The sequence below is a fragment of the Oncorhynchus keta genome, chromosome 4, assembly GCF_023373465.1.
Source record: "Oncorhynchus keta strain PuntledgeMale-10-30-2019 chromosome 4, Oket_V2, whole genome shotgun sequence".
Lineage (NCBI taxonomy): Eukaryota > Metazoa > Chordata > Actinopteri > Salmoniformes > Salmonidae > Oncorhynchus > Oncorhynchus keta.
The window spans coordinates 15,471,982-15,487,788 of NC_068424.1; the positions used below are offsets into that span (position 1 = coordinate 15,471,982).

The 15,807-nt window shown below is 42.7% G+C and overlaps 1 protein-coding gene across 1 annotated transcript; it reads right to left on the bottom strand.

Annotated features, from left to right (window-relative positions):
* Positions 1 to 3,882: 3,882 nt before the first annotated feature.
* LOC118369752 (protein disulfide-isomerase A4-like) lies at positions 3,883 to 10,740 on the bottom strand. Its single transcript, XM_035754418.1, has 10 exons — positions 10,460 to 10,740; positions 9,981 to 10,143; positions 9,561 to 9,766; positions 9,205 to 9,343; positions 6,811 to 7,016; positions 6,517 to 6,675; positions 6,177 to 6,328; positions 5,361 to 5,517; positions 4,918 to 5,151; positions 3,883 to 4,682 (listed from the first exon to the last, which is right to left on the bottom strand). The coding sequence occupies exons 1-10, from the start codon at positions 10,536 to 10,538 to the stop codon at positions 4,270 to 4,272; spliced, it is 1,908 nt and encodes a 635-aa protein (XP_035610311.1). The 5' UTR covers positions 10,539 to 10,740; the 3' UTR covers positions 3,883 to 4,269.
* Between the last annotated feature and the right edge of the window lie 5,067 nt (positions 10,741 to 15,807).

Genomic DNA, 15,807 nt, shown 5'->3' on the forward strand with positions numbered 1-15,807 from the left:
GTCATGATATGTTTGGTAAAGTAATAAAGAAGGTGAAATATTCTGGGTAGGTGTTCCTTAAACAGATTCAAAATTATATATGGACATATAAATCACAGTGCCATCCATTTTTTCACCAAAGCCCCATATACTACCCACCACTGCGACCTGTACGCTCTCGTTGGCTGGCCCTCGCTTCATACTCGTCGCCAAACCCACTGGCTCCAGGTCATCTACAAGACCCTGCTAGGAAAAGTCCCCCCTTATCTCAGCCCGCTGGTCACCATAGCAGCACCCACCTGTAGCACGCGCTCCAGCAGGTATATCTCTCTGGTCACCCCCAAAACCAATTCTTCCTTTGGCCGCCTCTCCTTCCAGTTCTCTGCTGCCAATGACTGGAACAAACTACAAAAATCTCTGAAACTGGAAACACTTGTCTCCCTCACTAGCTTTAAGCACCAGATGTCAGAGCAGCTCACAGATTACTGCACCTATACATAGCTCCATCTATAATTTAGCCCAAACAACTACCTCTTTCCCTACTTATTTATTTTGCTCCTTTACACCCCATTATTCCTATCTCTACTTTGCACATCAACCATTCCAGTGTTTTACTTGCTATATTGTATTTACTTCACCACCTTGGCCTTTTTTTGCCTTTACCTCCCTTATCTCACCTCACTTGTGCACATTGTATATAGACTTATTTTTCTACTGTATTATTGACTGTATGTTTGTTTTACTCCATGTGTAACTCTGTTGTTGTATGTGTCGAATTGCTTTGCTTTATCTTGGCCAGGTTGCAATTGTAAATGAGAACTTGTTCTCAACTTGCCTACCTGGTTAAATAAAGGTGAAATAAATACAAATAAAGTATGAAAAGGCTTATTCATTCACAATAAAAATAAGAATCTTACTTCTATGTTTTATTATACTTGTGTACTAGACCATATGGGTTGAAAAGTGTTTTTTTTCTCAGACATAAATTAACAATTCCAGGTGAAAGCGAAATGTTATAGCTTTCTGGGGGGCACACACTCTACAACATGAATAAAATATTGCACTCATGCTAGATTGACTAAAAGACTAAAAGCATAGCGAAACAGTGCAAAACGGCTGTCAGCTCAACTTTATACAACTACCTTTTATGCCAAAGTAGGGATGCTGATTTTTTCCCCCTGAGCTACAGACATCTATATCAGGCCGCTAATACTAGTAAACGCCCAGTGCACTATTTTTAGGGGTAAAACATATTTTATTAATATAATATTAATGTTTTTTTTATTTAGATGTTCAGATTTTTCCCGTGGCTGTGGCCGAGGGTCTGTTTTTTGTTTCCCCCCCCTTTCAATTAAGACCTAGACAACCAGTTGAGGGGAGTTCCTTACTGATTACTGACCTTAATTCATCAATCAAGTACAAGGGTGAAGCAAAAACCTGCAGACACTCGGCGGAATGAGTTTAACTCGTGTGCCCTAATTGGTTGGAAATATGCAGAATATATTGCTTTATGTTGGTGAGCATCACAGGAGGTTGGCGGCACCTTAATTGGGGAGGACGGGCTCGTGGTAATGGCTGGAGTGGAAATGTCGTAAACTCAGTCAACTGTCTGGACAATTGTTCCTTTACGATCTGGCCAGGTCACTACAATATACTGTATTATAGAAGACACTCGCACTCCAGTAGTCTTCAGTGCCACATTACGACAGTAGAGGTCCCTCAACTAACAGCAAAAAAAATGGATGATTTTGTTTTTATTGCAGTACCATGGGTTAGTTATAAAAACAACTCTTTGGTAGAAGTGTTGATAGTTGATTTGGCTTTACCACAAATTAGCATTGCATTTCTTAGCAGTTCTGTTATTTACTTTCTATTCGAGGATTGCTCCAGCAGAGGCTACTACGGTACTGTTGGCTTTGGGTAATGTGAGAGACGGAGGTTAAAGTTATGAACTATCGTAGCTAAGTCGTGGAAACAAGTTAGCTGTGTTGTTAGCGTATCACGTGATGTACGGAATGGCAGATAGCTAGTGCAGGTTATCCAAATAACATTTAAATAATGTCAAAGTGACTATTGGAAATGTGAAACAGTTGTTTATACTTTGGCTAAAACCTAGCTTTTATATTCGTTTATTTAGCTCTACAAACGAGCTAAAACTACCGTCCTCTGAGAACAAGCCATCTCGACCAGCTGACAGTCAGTTATGCTACCAAGCTGAAGGTGTAATACATCAGACAGCCATCCACATAAAGAGACGCACATGGAGTTATTGAACTGGGAACATTTTCACTCAGAGAAAAATCACAAAATTACTTCACAATTACAACACAATCAGAAAGATTGTAACTATTTCACGAAGGGCAGAGTTTTAATGACCCTTTCAAAAATATATATTGCCGTTTTGAAAGTGCCATAACTGTAGTTGACTTATTTCGGAGGCAGTAATTGCAGGGACACAGTCTTCAACATGAATCAAATAGTCAGTGGCAGTCAGCGCCGTTTCAGAGGAGGACGTTTTTTCTTTTAAACATGGCCTTATTTCTATTTCAGCATATTGGATGACTGCTATTCATATTCCATTTACCCAGTTAAATGTAACAGCAATAGGTTTAAGCTACGACATGATACTCAATTTTTCCCTTTACCCATCATGATGTTGCTACAACCTAGCCTATGAATGAAAGTTTACAACGTAAGTGCACACAAGTCTAAAGACAAATTCGATGTGACATGGACAGTGACATTCAATACCGCCTTGCACACTATTGCCTGCATCTAGCTGACAGTGGGTGTAATCATTAGTCCAGTTGCAAGCAAGAGTTTATTGGACAAATTCATGTAGGTTTATCCCCGTTTTGTTCCGTTTGCTTCTGTTTAAGCAAATGTTTAACAGAATCAGCGGAATGAATACACCTCTGATCACACGTAAACACAGCCCAGTTTCATAGCAGCCACGTTGTATTCCTTCTTGCATCTACTTTATGCGCTCCTTTCACTTGTGGACTCCAATGCACAACACATCAGCTCTATGTGACCTTGCAAAAAAACCTTAACAAGCCAAACCACTAAACAACCTACAGAGTTGTCACCATATTAGCTAAAGTAACATCATAGTCAGCATAGCTAATAGAACTAACCCGTTAGTAAACCCACTACAATCATGCAGTAACGTTAGTGTCGTCATTAAGCAGTTACACCGGCGGGCCCCATAGTCAATAAATTAGTAAAACCAAAAGCTTACCTTGATTTGGAAGAGTTAGTGTTGTATAGTCATAGCCAGCTAGCTAACATAGCATCCCTCTGAGCAGGGTGTTTCAGTAAGCTAAACTAGCTAGCTGCATTTGCTAAGTAAGTGACACTGACACATGTTATGCACTGCAGTGCTAGCTATCTGTAGTGTATGCTTTCAGTACTAGACCAATTCTCTGATGCTTTGATTGGGTAGACAACATGTCAATTCACACTGCAAGAGCTCTGATAGGTTGGAGGACGTCCTACGGAAGTTGTCATAATTACTGTGTAAGTCTATTGAAGAGGGTGAGAAGCATGCACCTCCTAGGTTGTCTTGAAGTCCATGAACTCAGGACGGAACCTAGCTGTCCTCCGGCTTACACCAGGGTGCTACCCTACAATAATTTGGTATGGTTATCTAAAAATGATAATTTATGAAATTCACTAAGGATGATAGTCCTCCCGAGGAACCTCCAATGAGTTAGACTACAATATCACTGTAGTAAAAACGTGTTATTTTGGATGCAGCATACTGCAGTTAGACGATTGTACTGCAGTTATATTGCACTATGACTGCAATCTTTTTTCATAAGGGAACAGCTCAGAGGAGCTGGGAAGAGGAATTATGCAGCTACCAATCAGTACATAACTGTATACACAACTAACACCACATCAGTTTTCACAACATTTTATTTAGAAAGACTTAGAAATCTGGAACACAGTGCTTACATGCTTTTGGACATGGAAAAAAAACAAAAGCTGAATCTGTGGATCACAGCAACTCACTAATAGCCCTCTTTGGGGACACTAACTCCTAGGCCCTAACCACCAGGCACTTCCCCTAGGTCCTAGAGGAGATCTGAGAAGGTTGAATACATCTAAACAATACGGTGGTAGCTCCATCTTGCTCTCTGATCCAACCCTCTAAGGTCTATGCATAAGTGGCTAGGGTGTAGGAGGGGTTCATTTGAGTTTGACAGCCTCTGCCCTCAGCTCCCCCAGGGCACCTGGGACTGTAGACTCTGCACAGTTGCGAGTTTAGGTACTCAAGAGCGATTCTCAAAGTTCATCTTTGCTCTGTGATAACTTTGTGGCGTGCTGTTCCAAGAACTTACTAAATCCTTCTATGGTTCTGTCTCCACCCTCAAATTTGATTGGGCTCTGCTTGCTGTTGCTAGGCGCAAAGTAGATAGTGGGGAAGCCCTCCGTTTTGTAGCTGTCGTGAGGCACATCGTTGGCAGTGGCGTCCATTTTGGCAATGACCAGGTTCTTCTCACTCTTGTATTTCTTCCCCAGGGCTGTGTAGTCAGGTTCCAGCTTCTTACAGTGGCCACACCACGGGGCGTAGAACTCTATCAGAACGTCTTTCTTGGTATCCATCACGATGTCGTCAAAAGTTTTCCCAACCACTACTGTCACAGGGCCTTGGTTCTTGGGCACTGGCTGAGATTTGACGATGGGCTTCAGTTTGCCTGTAGAAAGGGACAGACAAGATCAGACATGCTGACCACTAATGTATAGTCTATTGCACAATCTTGGCAATTCTGGGTCAACCCTGTTAACTCAATAGGACCATGAAGACCTGTCACATATTGATGTTTGGCTGGCAGCAGACAAGGCACTCAACTCGGGTTAATCTGTAACTCAATACAACATGGTGTAAAGTCCTCTGACATACTTTCAATTGACAATTGCTGTCAAGCTCACCTTTCTTGAAGGCCATGATGAAGTCCCTCAGCACCTCCGAGTCAAACTCATCAGGCTCCATGGCAAACTTCTTGCCGCCATCTCCTAGGATACCCACGTTGACTTCCTCCCCGCTGTCACTGAGCCCCAAGCTCTTCAACTCGTCTGAGTAGTCCTCCTCGTCAGCGATGGCAAAGGTGTATTCTGGGAAATCCTTAGCCACCTCCAAAACCTTGCTCCTCCAGAACTGGGTCGCTAGAACAGAGAGATGGGGGTAATTAGACCTGCGCTAAAGGCTCCAATGAACTAAGCCAAGGTTGTCCAAACCCCGGTCGGGGAGATCTAATGAGAGTGCAGTATTTTGTTCTAGCCCTTCTGCCTAACAAGGTATTATGGAAGCTACGCAGCTTAATATTTTGAGAAGACCCACAATATTCACATAATATCAGAAAGGTTGAGGACACCTTTCCTGTAGTCGAAGCTGAAGTCCACTCCGTAGTAAACGACAACCAGTGGCCTCTTGGTGTAACGTTTAGCGTCATTGCTTTGTTTCCTGTGACCCACCAGTGGCAGGATGTGTTTCTTAAAGAAGTCCTGCACCTCCGACACCTCTGTGGAGTCCTGGGGGGGGGGGGACAGGACATTATACATGAATAATTGCAGAATTCTATTTGGGTTAGGAAAGCATGCTTCATTGAATTCTGCTAGATTCAGATATCCTAGCATATTGCAGTGATATGGATAAATGGCATCCATCCAGTGAATCAGGCTGGGAATTGCCATGGACCTCACAATACTATATCATAAAGATACTTAGGTGCCGATTTGATATGTTTCACTATATGTATTGTGATTCGATATTGCAATTTTATTACGATTTGATGTAACATATATTGCTCACCATGTCGGCTGCGGAGAGACAACAGAGCATGAGAAAACAAGTTTTGATCAGTCATAGAAATAAGTGCTAAACATGGTGGCTCACTATGAAGAATGATGGATCCCAAGCTTTAGGATGAAAAATGCAAGAGTTTTGGCGCAGATAAAGCCGTCTAGCGCTAGCTAACTCTACCTAGCAAAACATTTATAATAATGTCATTTTTTTCCAAATATCGATTTGTAAGTTTAAAGTCAAAGTATCGATTTAATATTTCCCAAAATAGTATTGTGATATGTAACTGTATAGAAGACCCCCCCATCACAAGGCTTACTTTCACAGAGAGTTACAGAAAGCTGACTAGTGTAACGCACGTAAAACACACACCAGTTGGCAGACTTACTTTGATGGTGAGTGTATAGGAGTCTTTCTCGTATTTGGACCTGAACTTCTCAGGATGCACCATGACGACCTGGCTTGGGGAGGCCTTGAGGAGCTTGGCCACGTCTGAACTGAAGGTGTGGAGGAACTTGAAGTCCTCTCTAAGAATGTTACCTGGGAAGAGAGAAAAGAGGGGAAAATGACAACTATCTCCATTAGAATTAGAAGGACGCACTGGGAGGACAGGAGTATGGATTACATATATCCTCTGTATACTACACATCATATGCAATATTCTATGTATCATGAACACTGACAAATACATTTTCAAAGTCACTGTAATTGATTGAATGTGCACTCACAGGCCTCTAGGTAGAGGTCATAGGTCATATCCTGCTCTGAGGAGAACACGCCCACTATGACCGCATCATCCCCATCTTTGATTAACTCCTGCACCTGTTTCACCGTCTGCACCTGCTTGGAGGGTGGCCCCGCCTGCTCACTCATATAGTCAACGATACCTACAGAGAGCACACACGCACAATAGTTTGTACCGTCGGCTATATCATTAACAAGGGACGTGTCCTAAAATCCATAATGTTAGCAGATATATTTAGTCATGGGGTAGTGACAAACAGTCTGAAGTGTGGACGTACCAATCTTCTCTCTGGGTCCGTTGTAGTCGAAGGCCTTCCCCTTCCTGAAGATCTTGAGGGTGGGGTACCCAGACACCCCAAAGCGGTTGGCGATGTCATTCTCCTGGGTGGCGTCTACCTTGGCCAGGGAGATGGGAGGAGAGCGCTGGCTCAGGGCCTTGGCTGCCTTCTCATACTCTGGAGCCAGCTGCTTACAGTGGCCACACCTGGAGTAGGGAAATCGGGCGTGGTTATTCAAATAGGCTGTATCACATCCGGACGTTATTGAGAGTCCCATAGGGCGGCACACAATTGGCCCAGTGTCGTCCAGGTTTGGCTCGGGTATGCCATCATTGTAAATAAGAATTTGTTCATAAGTGACTTGCCTAGTTAAAAGGTTAAATATATATTTAAAAGTATACCCAAACAGACATTAGTATTCACTTTTAAATGTTTGTTGTGCACTGTAAAATGTACTAGCCAGGGATGTAAATCTATGTCAACCTTTCTGCAGACTAACTGACCCTTGTTAACTGGTTAAAAAAAAATTCCAAACAGTCAAATGATGTGACCAACAGAAAATACAATCAGAGATCTGTATAATGAGATGCTTATGTTTCTGCCCTAACAATGGGAGTCGTCCCAAGGCGGGAAGGCAGGTGAAAAGCTCAAGACCAAAATAAGCCCATAGAAAAGCATTGGACTGATTTTGTCAAGAGTGAAAACCTCACACTTTGCCTCTTCCATACTATGCATGCATACAAGGACCAGACATTTTTCATTAAGAGGTTAACGGAAACATGCAACAATAGCAAGCCTATCGTCTCACAGTGACAAGGATAAAGCCTATTATAGAACATGCAACTCCTGTAAAGAAACAGCTAATAAGTTATTTTCAAACATTTGCCCAAATACAATTAGCGGAGCACACCGTTCTAAAACAGAGAACCTAAGGCAAGCTGGTCCATATGTAACAGATGAAAATCTCCATTAGAAACTTAGAAAGAAGGGGAATCTAATAGCAACAACTATGATGGTTTGCTAATATGACTAGAATTGTGCCTTTGGCTTCTGGACCACGAAAGAAAGTGGATATGAAAACCAATAGAACTGGAGAGAAATGCTGGTTCATGGCATCAGGTCTTTATAAAATTGTCTTCACGTTTCTACAGATGGATTTTCGCAAGTCTTATTTGAAGCAAGGTAGGACGTCTCATTATTTAAAGTAAAACATCCAGGTTTAAAACAATTATACTACCTGAAGCTGACATTGCAGTGGTGGGTGAAGCGTTGATAGTCAACAGTAGGCAGGCTATAGTCTGCAGCCGAATGGGAGAAGCCTTACGAGTTGAGAAATAAAATTAGCTTCTTTTTAAATCGTGGCCACCAAAGTTAACACGATTCTAAATACAATCGTTATTTATTGCGTAATGACTGGGCTTACAAAAGCAGGTTTCACTCCAGTAGACTACAGACTTTTTAAGGAGCTACTCTCACTATCTGACAGGTTGTAGGCTATTCCTCTCCTCTAACTAGGCTCTGTATGCTGTCTGACAGGTGGTAGGCTATTCGTCTCTAACTAGGCTTTGTAGGCTGTGCGCATGTAATAAAAAAAAATCATGCCGACTAGCGAAAATACACACGTGACAATTTAATTCCACAAAATTATGCAAATGAACCTATAGACCGATAAGCATGACCAGTCAAATGCAGCAGCTAACCGATTAACCGTGTACATCTCTAGTACTAGCCTACAGTTCTGAGGATGTAAAAAAGTAAATATTTTATTTTCAAGTACATGAATAACTCGTGTTGCGTTTTACATGAAAGGGCATTTTATTTTCATAGAGCAGCCAGCCCTGACAATGGTAACTTTCTGTATTTCATTTCCCCCCTTTCAATAGCCTAGTGATAACAGGCGAGCACCTTCGGGAGATTACACAAGACATGACACAGGTCAATGCAAAACACTCACCAGAAAAGTTCTTGAAACAAAACCAGTTCCATCATAGGGAACATCAGACTTTTCTTTCACTGTTGCCAACATCTACCGGAGAATAGCAGTCAAAAAAACAACCGCACACTGTCAGCTGTTGTGGTACTGACATTTGACCCAAGAGCAACTTTCTTGGGGGGGGGGGTCAACTATCCAAATATCTGCAAAAATGTCATTAGAAGTGAAATATGGGAGGGGAAGTTGTAACAGCACTATGAAGCTTCAGAAGTCAAGAATAACATTCATGAAGCTTCACAGTAGAATTGTTTCAACTTCATCTCCTCCGCTCCTTCACCAGATAGAAAACAAAGGCCATAATAGATTGAATTTCATAACTCAGTGCAGGTGACACAGAGGAGAGGAGGATGTGACTCTAGACTACTGTGATGCATCCTAAACATTGTGGGGGACTGACCTACCATGGGGCATAGAACTCCACCAGGATGATGTCAGCGCTGTTGACCACCTCGTCAAAGTTGTCCTTGGTCAGCACCAGGGTGGCCTCTGGAGGGGGCTTCCAGTCCGGCTGGGCCACTTCCATCACTCGAGCCACAATGTCTTAAACACAACCACAGTTACTAATGTTACTGTGGTGAAACTGAAAGTGGGTTACAAGCCACTCGAGCCACAAGACAAACCACAGTTACAACATTATAGTAGCCTGTTTAATAGTCTGTTCCTGCTTTAGCTAAACAAGCGGACAATGCAGACTTGTCAAAGGCTGAAAGAGACACTCGGGTACTGACTGGATCAGTCTCCTTAGTAGACATCTTACCCTGCTCCTTCCTGGCGCCATCATACTCCACTGGCTCCCCCTTCTTCATGATCTTGAAGGTGGGATATCCAGACACCTCGAACCTGCTCCCTAAGGAGCTGGACTTGGTGGCGTCCACCTTGGCCACAGGGATAGGGGGGTCATTCTCCTTCAGAGTCTGGGCAATCTTCTCATACTCTGAAGCAAACTGCTTACAGTGGCCACACCTGGGAGGGGAAGAAAACTGATTACATGTGTCAATTGATGGAATATTAACAAACAAAAAAACAGTGCAAATATCTCATGCATATTTGAGATTAAAGCCTGTTTTTCCTACTACATGTCAGCTACCAGGAATTGCACAATAGACAAAGCGGATGGACACATCTCCAATGACTGCCAAATATTGACTTTCTTAACTATCCCTTTATGCAAACTTACCATGGTGCATAGAACTCAACCAGCACGGTGTCCTTCCCCTCCATGAACATGTCGAAGTTGTCGTCGTTCAAGACCAACACTCCGTTCTCATCCTTCACCTCTGTTACGTCACCTTTATCCTCTTTATCCTCTTCATCCCCACCCTCCTCCTCCTCCTCGACATCTGCAACACCATGGATAACAAAACAGTGAAATAAACATAACGTGTAGCAACGACAGTCTGACTGGACAACAAAGTTGGGAATGCATTGTAACATAACAAAGCCACGCTACAACATAACATAATACACGCATGTTCGCACAACATTAAAAAAATAAACTAGCCAGCAGTCAAGTTAGCAGCTAGCTAGCCAGCCAACTAGCTCGTTAATAAGAGCTGTCTGGCTGTTATAATTAGAGGAAACGCCAACTACCTAACTAGCTTAGTAAACATTCCTGGTTAACTTAATTCATCCCAAAGTAGCCAGCTAGCTACTTACCATCAGCTTCACATCGGATGACAGTGGCAAAGTGGACAACGCCAAGTCCCACAATCAGTAGCAGCGCTATCTTTCTCATTGTCCGCTTTTCCAATGGAATGCTACCCGTGCAACGAGTGAGACTTCTCCTTTTTAACTAGTAACGTTAGCTGATGAAAGTCACCAAAATGGTGTATTAATAGAAATCTCTGTAGATATTTTTTGAATCCTGAAGTGGGGTTACAAACTGATACTTGGCTTGTGGATTCTAGATAAAGACTTCGGAAATCAGGCTAATACACTGACTTGCCACATTCTAATTGGCTGTCATCATCAGCTTTCCTCCAATTGCGTACCGCCACTTAATTCCTGGATCCAGGACGTTCGAGTGTGCCATTGGATAGTCGACCAGTTGTTGTAATGTCATTGGACTGAATGGTCTACTGTATTTTCAACAGTAAACATAGAACAAGCAAAAGTTTAACGCGTACTTTTTATGTCAAGGACGTCTGTCTCTAGATTTCAACAATGTAACTGTCGTGTAAACATTAGGGAGCCCTGTTTTCATTATTCCAGGGTTCCCCCCTCACCTTAACCTGCACAGCACACCATTTATTTGAGCCGTTTGAACATCTTTTATAACCAGGGAACATTTGTTTACATTTTTGTGTAAATATACAGTAACCTACAGAATACTCATAATTAAGCCTGATTCACTCCACGCAGAGTATTTGAACATACAACTTTAAAAAATGTCCCTCTTGAATAGTAGGCTTGGGTAGGTTACTTTATGAATGTAATCCGTTACAGTTACCTGTCCAAAATTGTAATCAGTAATGTAATTTTGGGTTACCAAAACTATATATATTATATTTTGGATTACCCAAATAAAATCTGATTACATTCGGTTACTTTTAGATTACTTTCCCCTTAAGCAGCATTAGAAGAAGAGAAAAATGCATGTTACAAATTGAACAACATCTATTGCAGGATAAATCAATGTTAAAGTTTACATAGCTGGCCATATATGGATGTTACATTTTACATTATGGGTTGGTTATGTAGGCTTATGCTAACCCATCACTTTCTACTACATATAATAATACGATTCAATTATATCCTTACGTCTATCTGTAACGGCTGTTGGTGGAAGAAGGTGAGGACCAAGGTGCAGCGTGGTACGTGTTCATCCTTTATAATTTGAACACTGAATAGCAAAACACTGAATAGCAAAACAACAGAGAGAACAACCGAAACAGTTCTGTCTGGTGCAGACACAAAAACAGAAAGCAACTACCCACAAAAACCCAGTGGGAAAAAGCTACCTAAGTATAGTTCTCAATCAGAGACAACGATTGAGAACCTCTGATTGAGAACCACACCCGACAAAACAACAAAGAAATACAAAACATAGGAAATGAACATAGAATGCCCACCCTATTCACACCCTGGCCTAACCAAAATAGAGAATAAAAGCCTCTATGGCCAGGGCGTGACACTATCAGAATTCCAGTCATTCCAAAGTATGTTATATATGTTATACCCCTTGATCTTCAAGAATATGACTTGGAAATATGGAAGTATAGATTAGCCAAATTGTTTTACCTGAGCATAACCCCAAAACTAAGGACTAATTAGCCAGCCCTACTTGTTTATGATTTTGTTGTCATGGAGGACTGATTGGGCTCATTGATTCAAGGTGAAAATAAATTCTGCGCTCATGGAATGGCCTGCTTTGAGCACTACTGAACAGTGCTATTTACATGTGTAAAATGAATGCAATATGCTGCATTTGCTATAGGCCTATTGTTTACCTTTTTGTTGGTGATATCGCCGAAGTCAAGGATCAGGAGGATAGTCAGCTTAACGAGGGTATGTTTGGCAGCATTAGTGAAGGGGGCTTTATTGCGAAATAGGAAGCTGATTCAATATTTAATTTTGGATTGGAGATGCTTAATGTGAGTCTGGAAGGAGAGTTTACAGTCTAACCAGACACCTAGGTATTTATAGTTGTCCACATATTCTAAGTCAGAACCGTCCAGAGTATTGATGCTATTCGGGCGGGAGGGTGCGGGCAGCAAATCTGTTGAGGAGCATGCACTTAGTTTTACTTGCATTTAAAAGTAGTTGGAGGCCACGGAATGAGTGTTGTATGGCATTGAAGCTCGTTTGGAGGTTTGTTAGCACAGCGTCCAAAGAAGGGCCAGATGTATACAGAATGGTATCGTCTGCGTAGAGGTGGATCAGAGAATGACCAGCAGCAAGATCGACATCATTGATACAGTGGGGCAAAAAAGTATTTAGTCAGCCACCAATTGTGCAAGTTCTCCCACTTAAAAAGATGAGAGGCCTATCATTTTCATCATAGGTACACTTCAATGATGACAGACAAAATGAGAGAGAAAAAAAATCCAGAAAATCACATTGTAGGATTTTTAATGAATTTATTTGCAAATTCTGGTGGAAAATAAGTATTTGGTCAATAACAAAAGTTTCTCAATACATTGTTATATACCCTAGTTGAAGTGTACCTATGATGAAAATTAAGGTGGAGAACGTGCACAATTGGTGGCTGACTAAATACTTTTTTGCCCCACTGTATATCACTCATGCTCATTGTAATTATATTCTGTATACATTTCAACACTACTGTAATATTTATTTGAGCACATTTGCCTGTGTTTCATGAGTTGATGTCCAAAAGGCTGTTTAGTCTATTGCCATGTGACTTGGCCTTATGCCTGCTGTAGTGTATAGGCCTTGCTGTTATATACTTACCTGTGCAATCGTATACAGCCATGTCATTCATATTACAGCAGCGCCATAGCCTAAGTTTTAATTCTCCCCTTTCCTTTCCGCCTCATCCTTGTTCTGACCAGACATTATGTAGTGGTTGCTACCGGCCTTAAATCAGCACCTAAAGGTTTCTTATTATATTGTGCCCAAGAAAGTGAAGATAACCTGCCTAAATGATTACCGCACCGCAGCACTCACGTCGGTAGCCATGAAGTGCTTTGAATGGCTGGTCATGGCTCACATCAACACCATTATCCCAGGATCCCCAGACCCACTCCAATTCACATACCACCCCAATAGATCCACAGATGAAGCTATCTCAATTGCACTCAAAACTGCCCTTTCCCACCTGGACAAAAGGAACACCTATGTGAGAATGCTGTTTATTGACTACAGCTCAGCGTTCAACATCATAGTGCCCACAAAGCGCGTGACTAAGCCAAGGACCCTTGGACTAAAAACCTCCCACTGCAAATAGATCCTGGACTTCCTGATGGGCCGCCTCCAGGTGGTTAGAGTAGGCTGCAACACATCTGCCACTCTGATCCTCAACACGGGGGCCCCTCAGAGGTGCGTGCTTAGTCCCCCCCTGTACTCCCTGTTCACCCACGACTGTGTGGCCAAGAACGACTCCAACACCATCGTTAAGTTTTCTGACGACGCAACAGTGGTAGGCCTGATCACAGACAATGATGAGACAGCTTGTAGAGAGGAGGTCAGAGACTTGACAGTGTGGTGCCAGGACAACAACCTCTCCCTCAATGTGAGAAAGACAAAGGAGCTAATCGTGGACTACAGGAAAAGGAGGGCCAAACATGCCCCCATTCACATCAACCGGGCTGAAGTGGAGCAGGTCGAGAGTTTCAAGTTCCTTGGTGTCCACATCACCAACAAACTATCATGGTCCAAACACACCAAGACAGTTGTGAAGAGGGCACGACAACACATTTCCCCCCTCAAGAGACAGAAAAGATTTGTCATGGGTCCTCAGATCCTCAAAAAGTTCTACAGCTGCACCATCGAGAGCATCCTAATATACTACTGTATAACACTAGGAGCCGAAGATCTTGTATCTCTCCCATTCATTTGGAATTGATTTCTTATTATACACATAGCTGGATCTACACAACACAAGGATTGGTCTATGGATCTATCCTGAGCTGTAGTCAGCTTGGTGAGTGATCCATGTCTTACCGTCTGCATCCACCTTACTGGAGGAGTTGACCAGGTCGAGAGTCCATGTGTACCTGATGGTTCTGGGGGCAGTTCACTGAGTTCCCTTGGCCTGGTAACAATACACTGACACCCTCCTAGATAGAAGGAGGGGGAGAGAGAGTGTGTGTGTGTGAGAGAGAGAGAAAGAGGGGGAGAGAGACAGAACTAGAGGGGGAGAGAGAGAGAGGGAGTGAAAGAGGGGGAGAGAGAGAAGGGGGAGACAGGGAGAGGAGGGGAGAGAGAGAGGGTGAAAGAGAGAGAGGGGAAGAGAGACAGAGAGAGAGAGGGGTTGAACATTTGCTTTGTTCAGGGGTGAGGAGGAGCGAGGTACATGTTATTAGACTGTGCTTGAGAGAGGTCCCTCTACAACCTAATAAAATGACTGTTGAAATACAGGTTTTGTTGGACTGAAATCAAGAACACAGGGATCAGTGGAGGGTGAAAGCCACATAATCAACTTTATATTGTTACTCTGCCCATCTTGGCAGTTGGCATCGTTCAGGCACATGCCACAATTCAAAAGCTTTCAACATTCACAAAAACCTAGACATATTCGGTTGAATCAGACTAGGCTAAAGCACATGAGAATGACATATTCCTTACCATTGACCTTGGTACTGAGAGCTAGGCTCGGCCCAGTGACCGGTGGTAGAGTTATATCCATAGTGACTGTGGGTGAACACTGGTGTCTCTGACCAGCTGGTGTTGCGAAACCAATAACTAGCCTGCTAATATTGTTGAAGTCACTAAGTCTAGGGGTCATAGGACTCGTTAACTGGTCTGTAACCTGATTTAAGATGCATCTATGTGAGAAATCAGCGCATGTGCCAAGGTGTTGAACATGTACACGTGTCCAGGGAGACAGCAACCTTTCCTTGGTCCATTGCCAGCTCTTTCTCTCTTGACCTCTTGGTCGGCCAGTCCAAGCAGATTATTGTTGGTTCAGATGGTGACGAAACAAATACGTACAAAAAGGAAAAATACAAAATGATACAAACTAGACTCAAAAACAAACAAACCAGCAGCTCTCCAAGCTGAAACTCTGACTGACCATCACCTTAATTGGCAGCACCTGATGTGCTTATCAACCAGGCTCAGCACCTGGACAAGGTTGCTGTTTCCCCCTGGGGGATGTAGCGTAGAAGTATATTCTGGCTAGTGCGTTTGTCTATATCGTGACACACACTTTCACAGTCCTGTTCTCAGAGGACACCAGGTTCTCAGCTCTGACCACAACCTCAGCAGACCCAGTACGGACAAACAACAAACCAACGGTCACCTCCTCCTCTGCGGTGTAGCTGGGGTTCCGGGTACAGCACGAATACGTTCGCTAAGACCACCACAGACATGTTCCACCC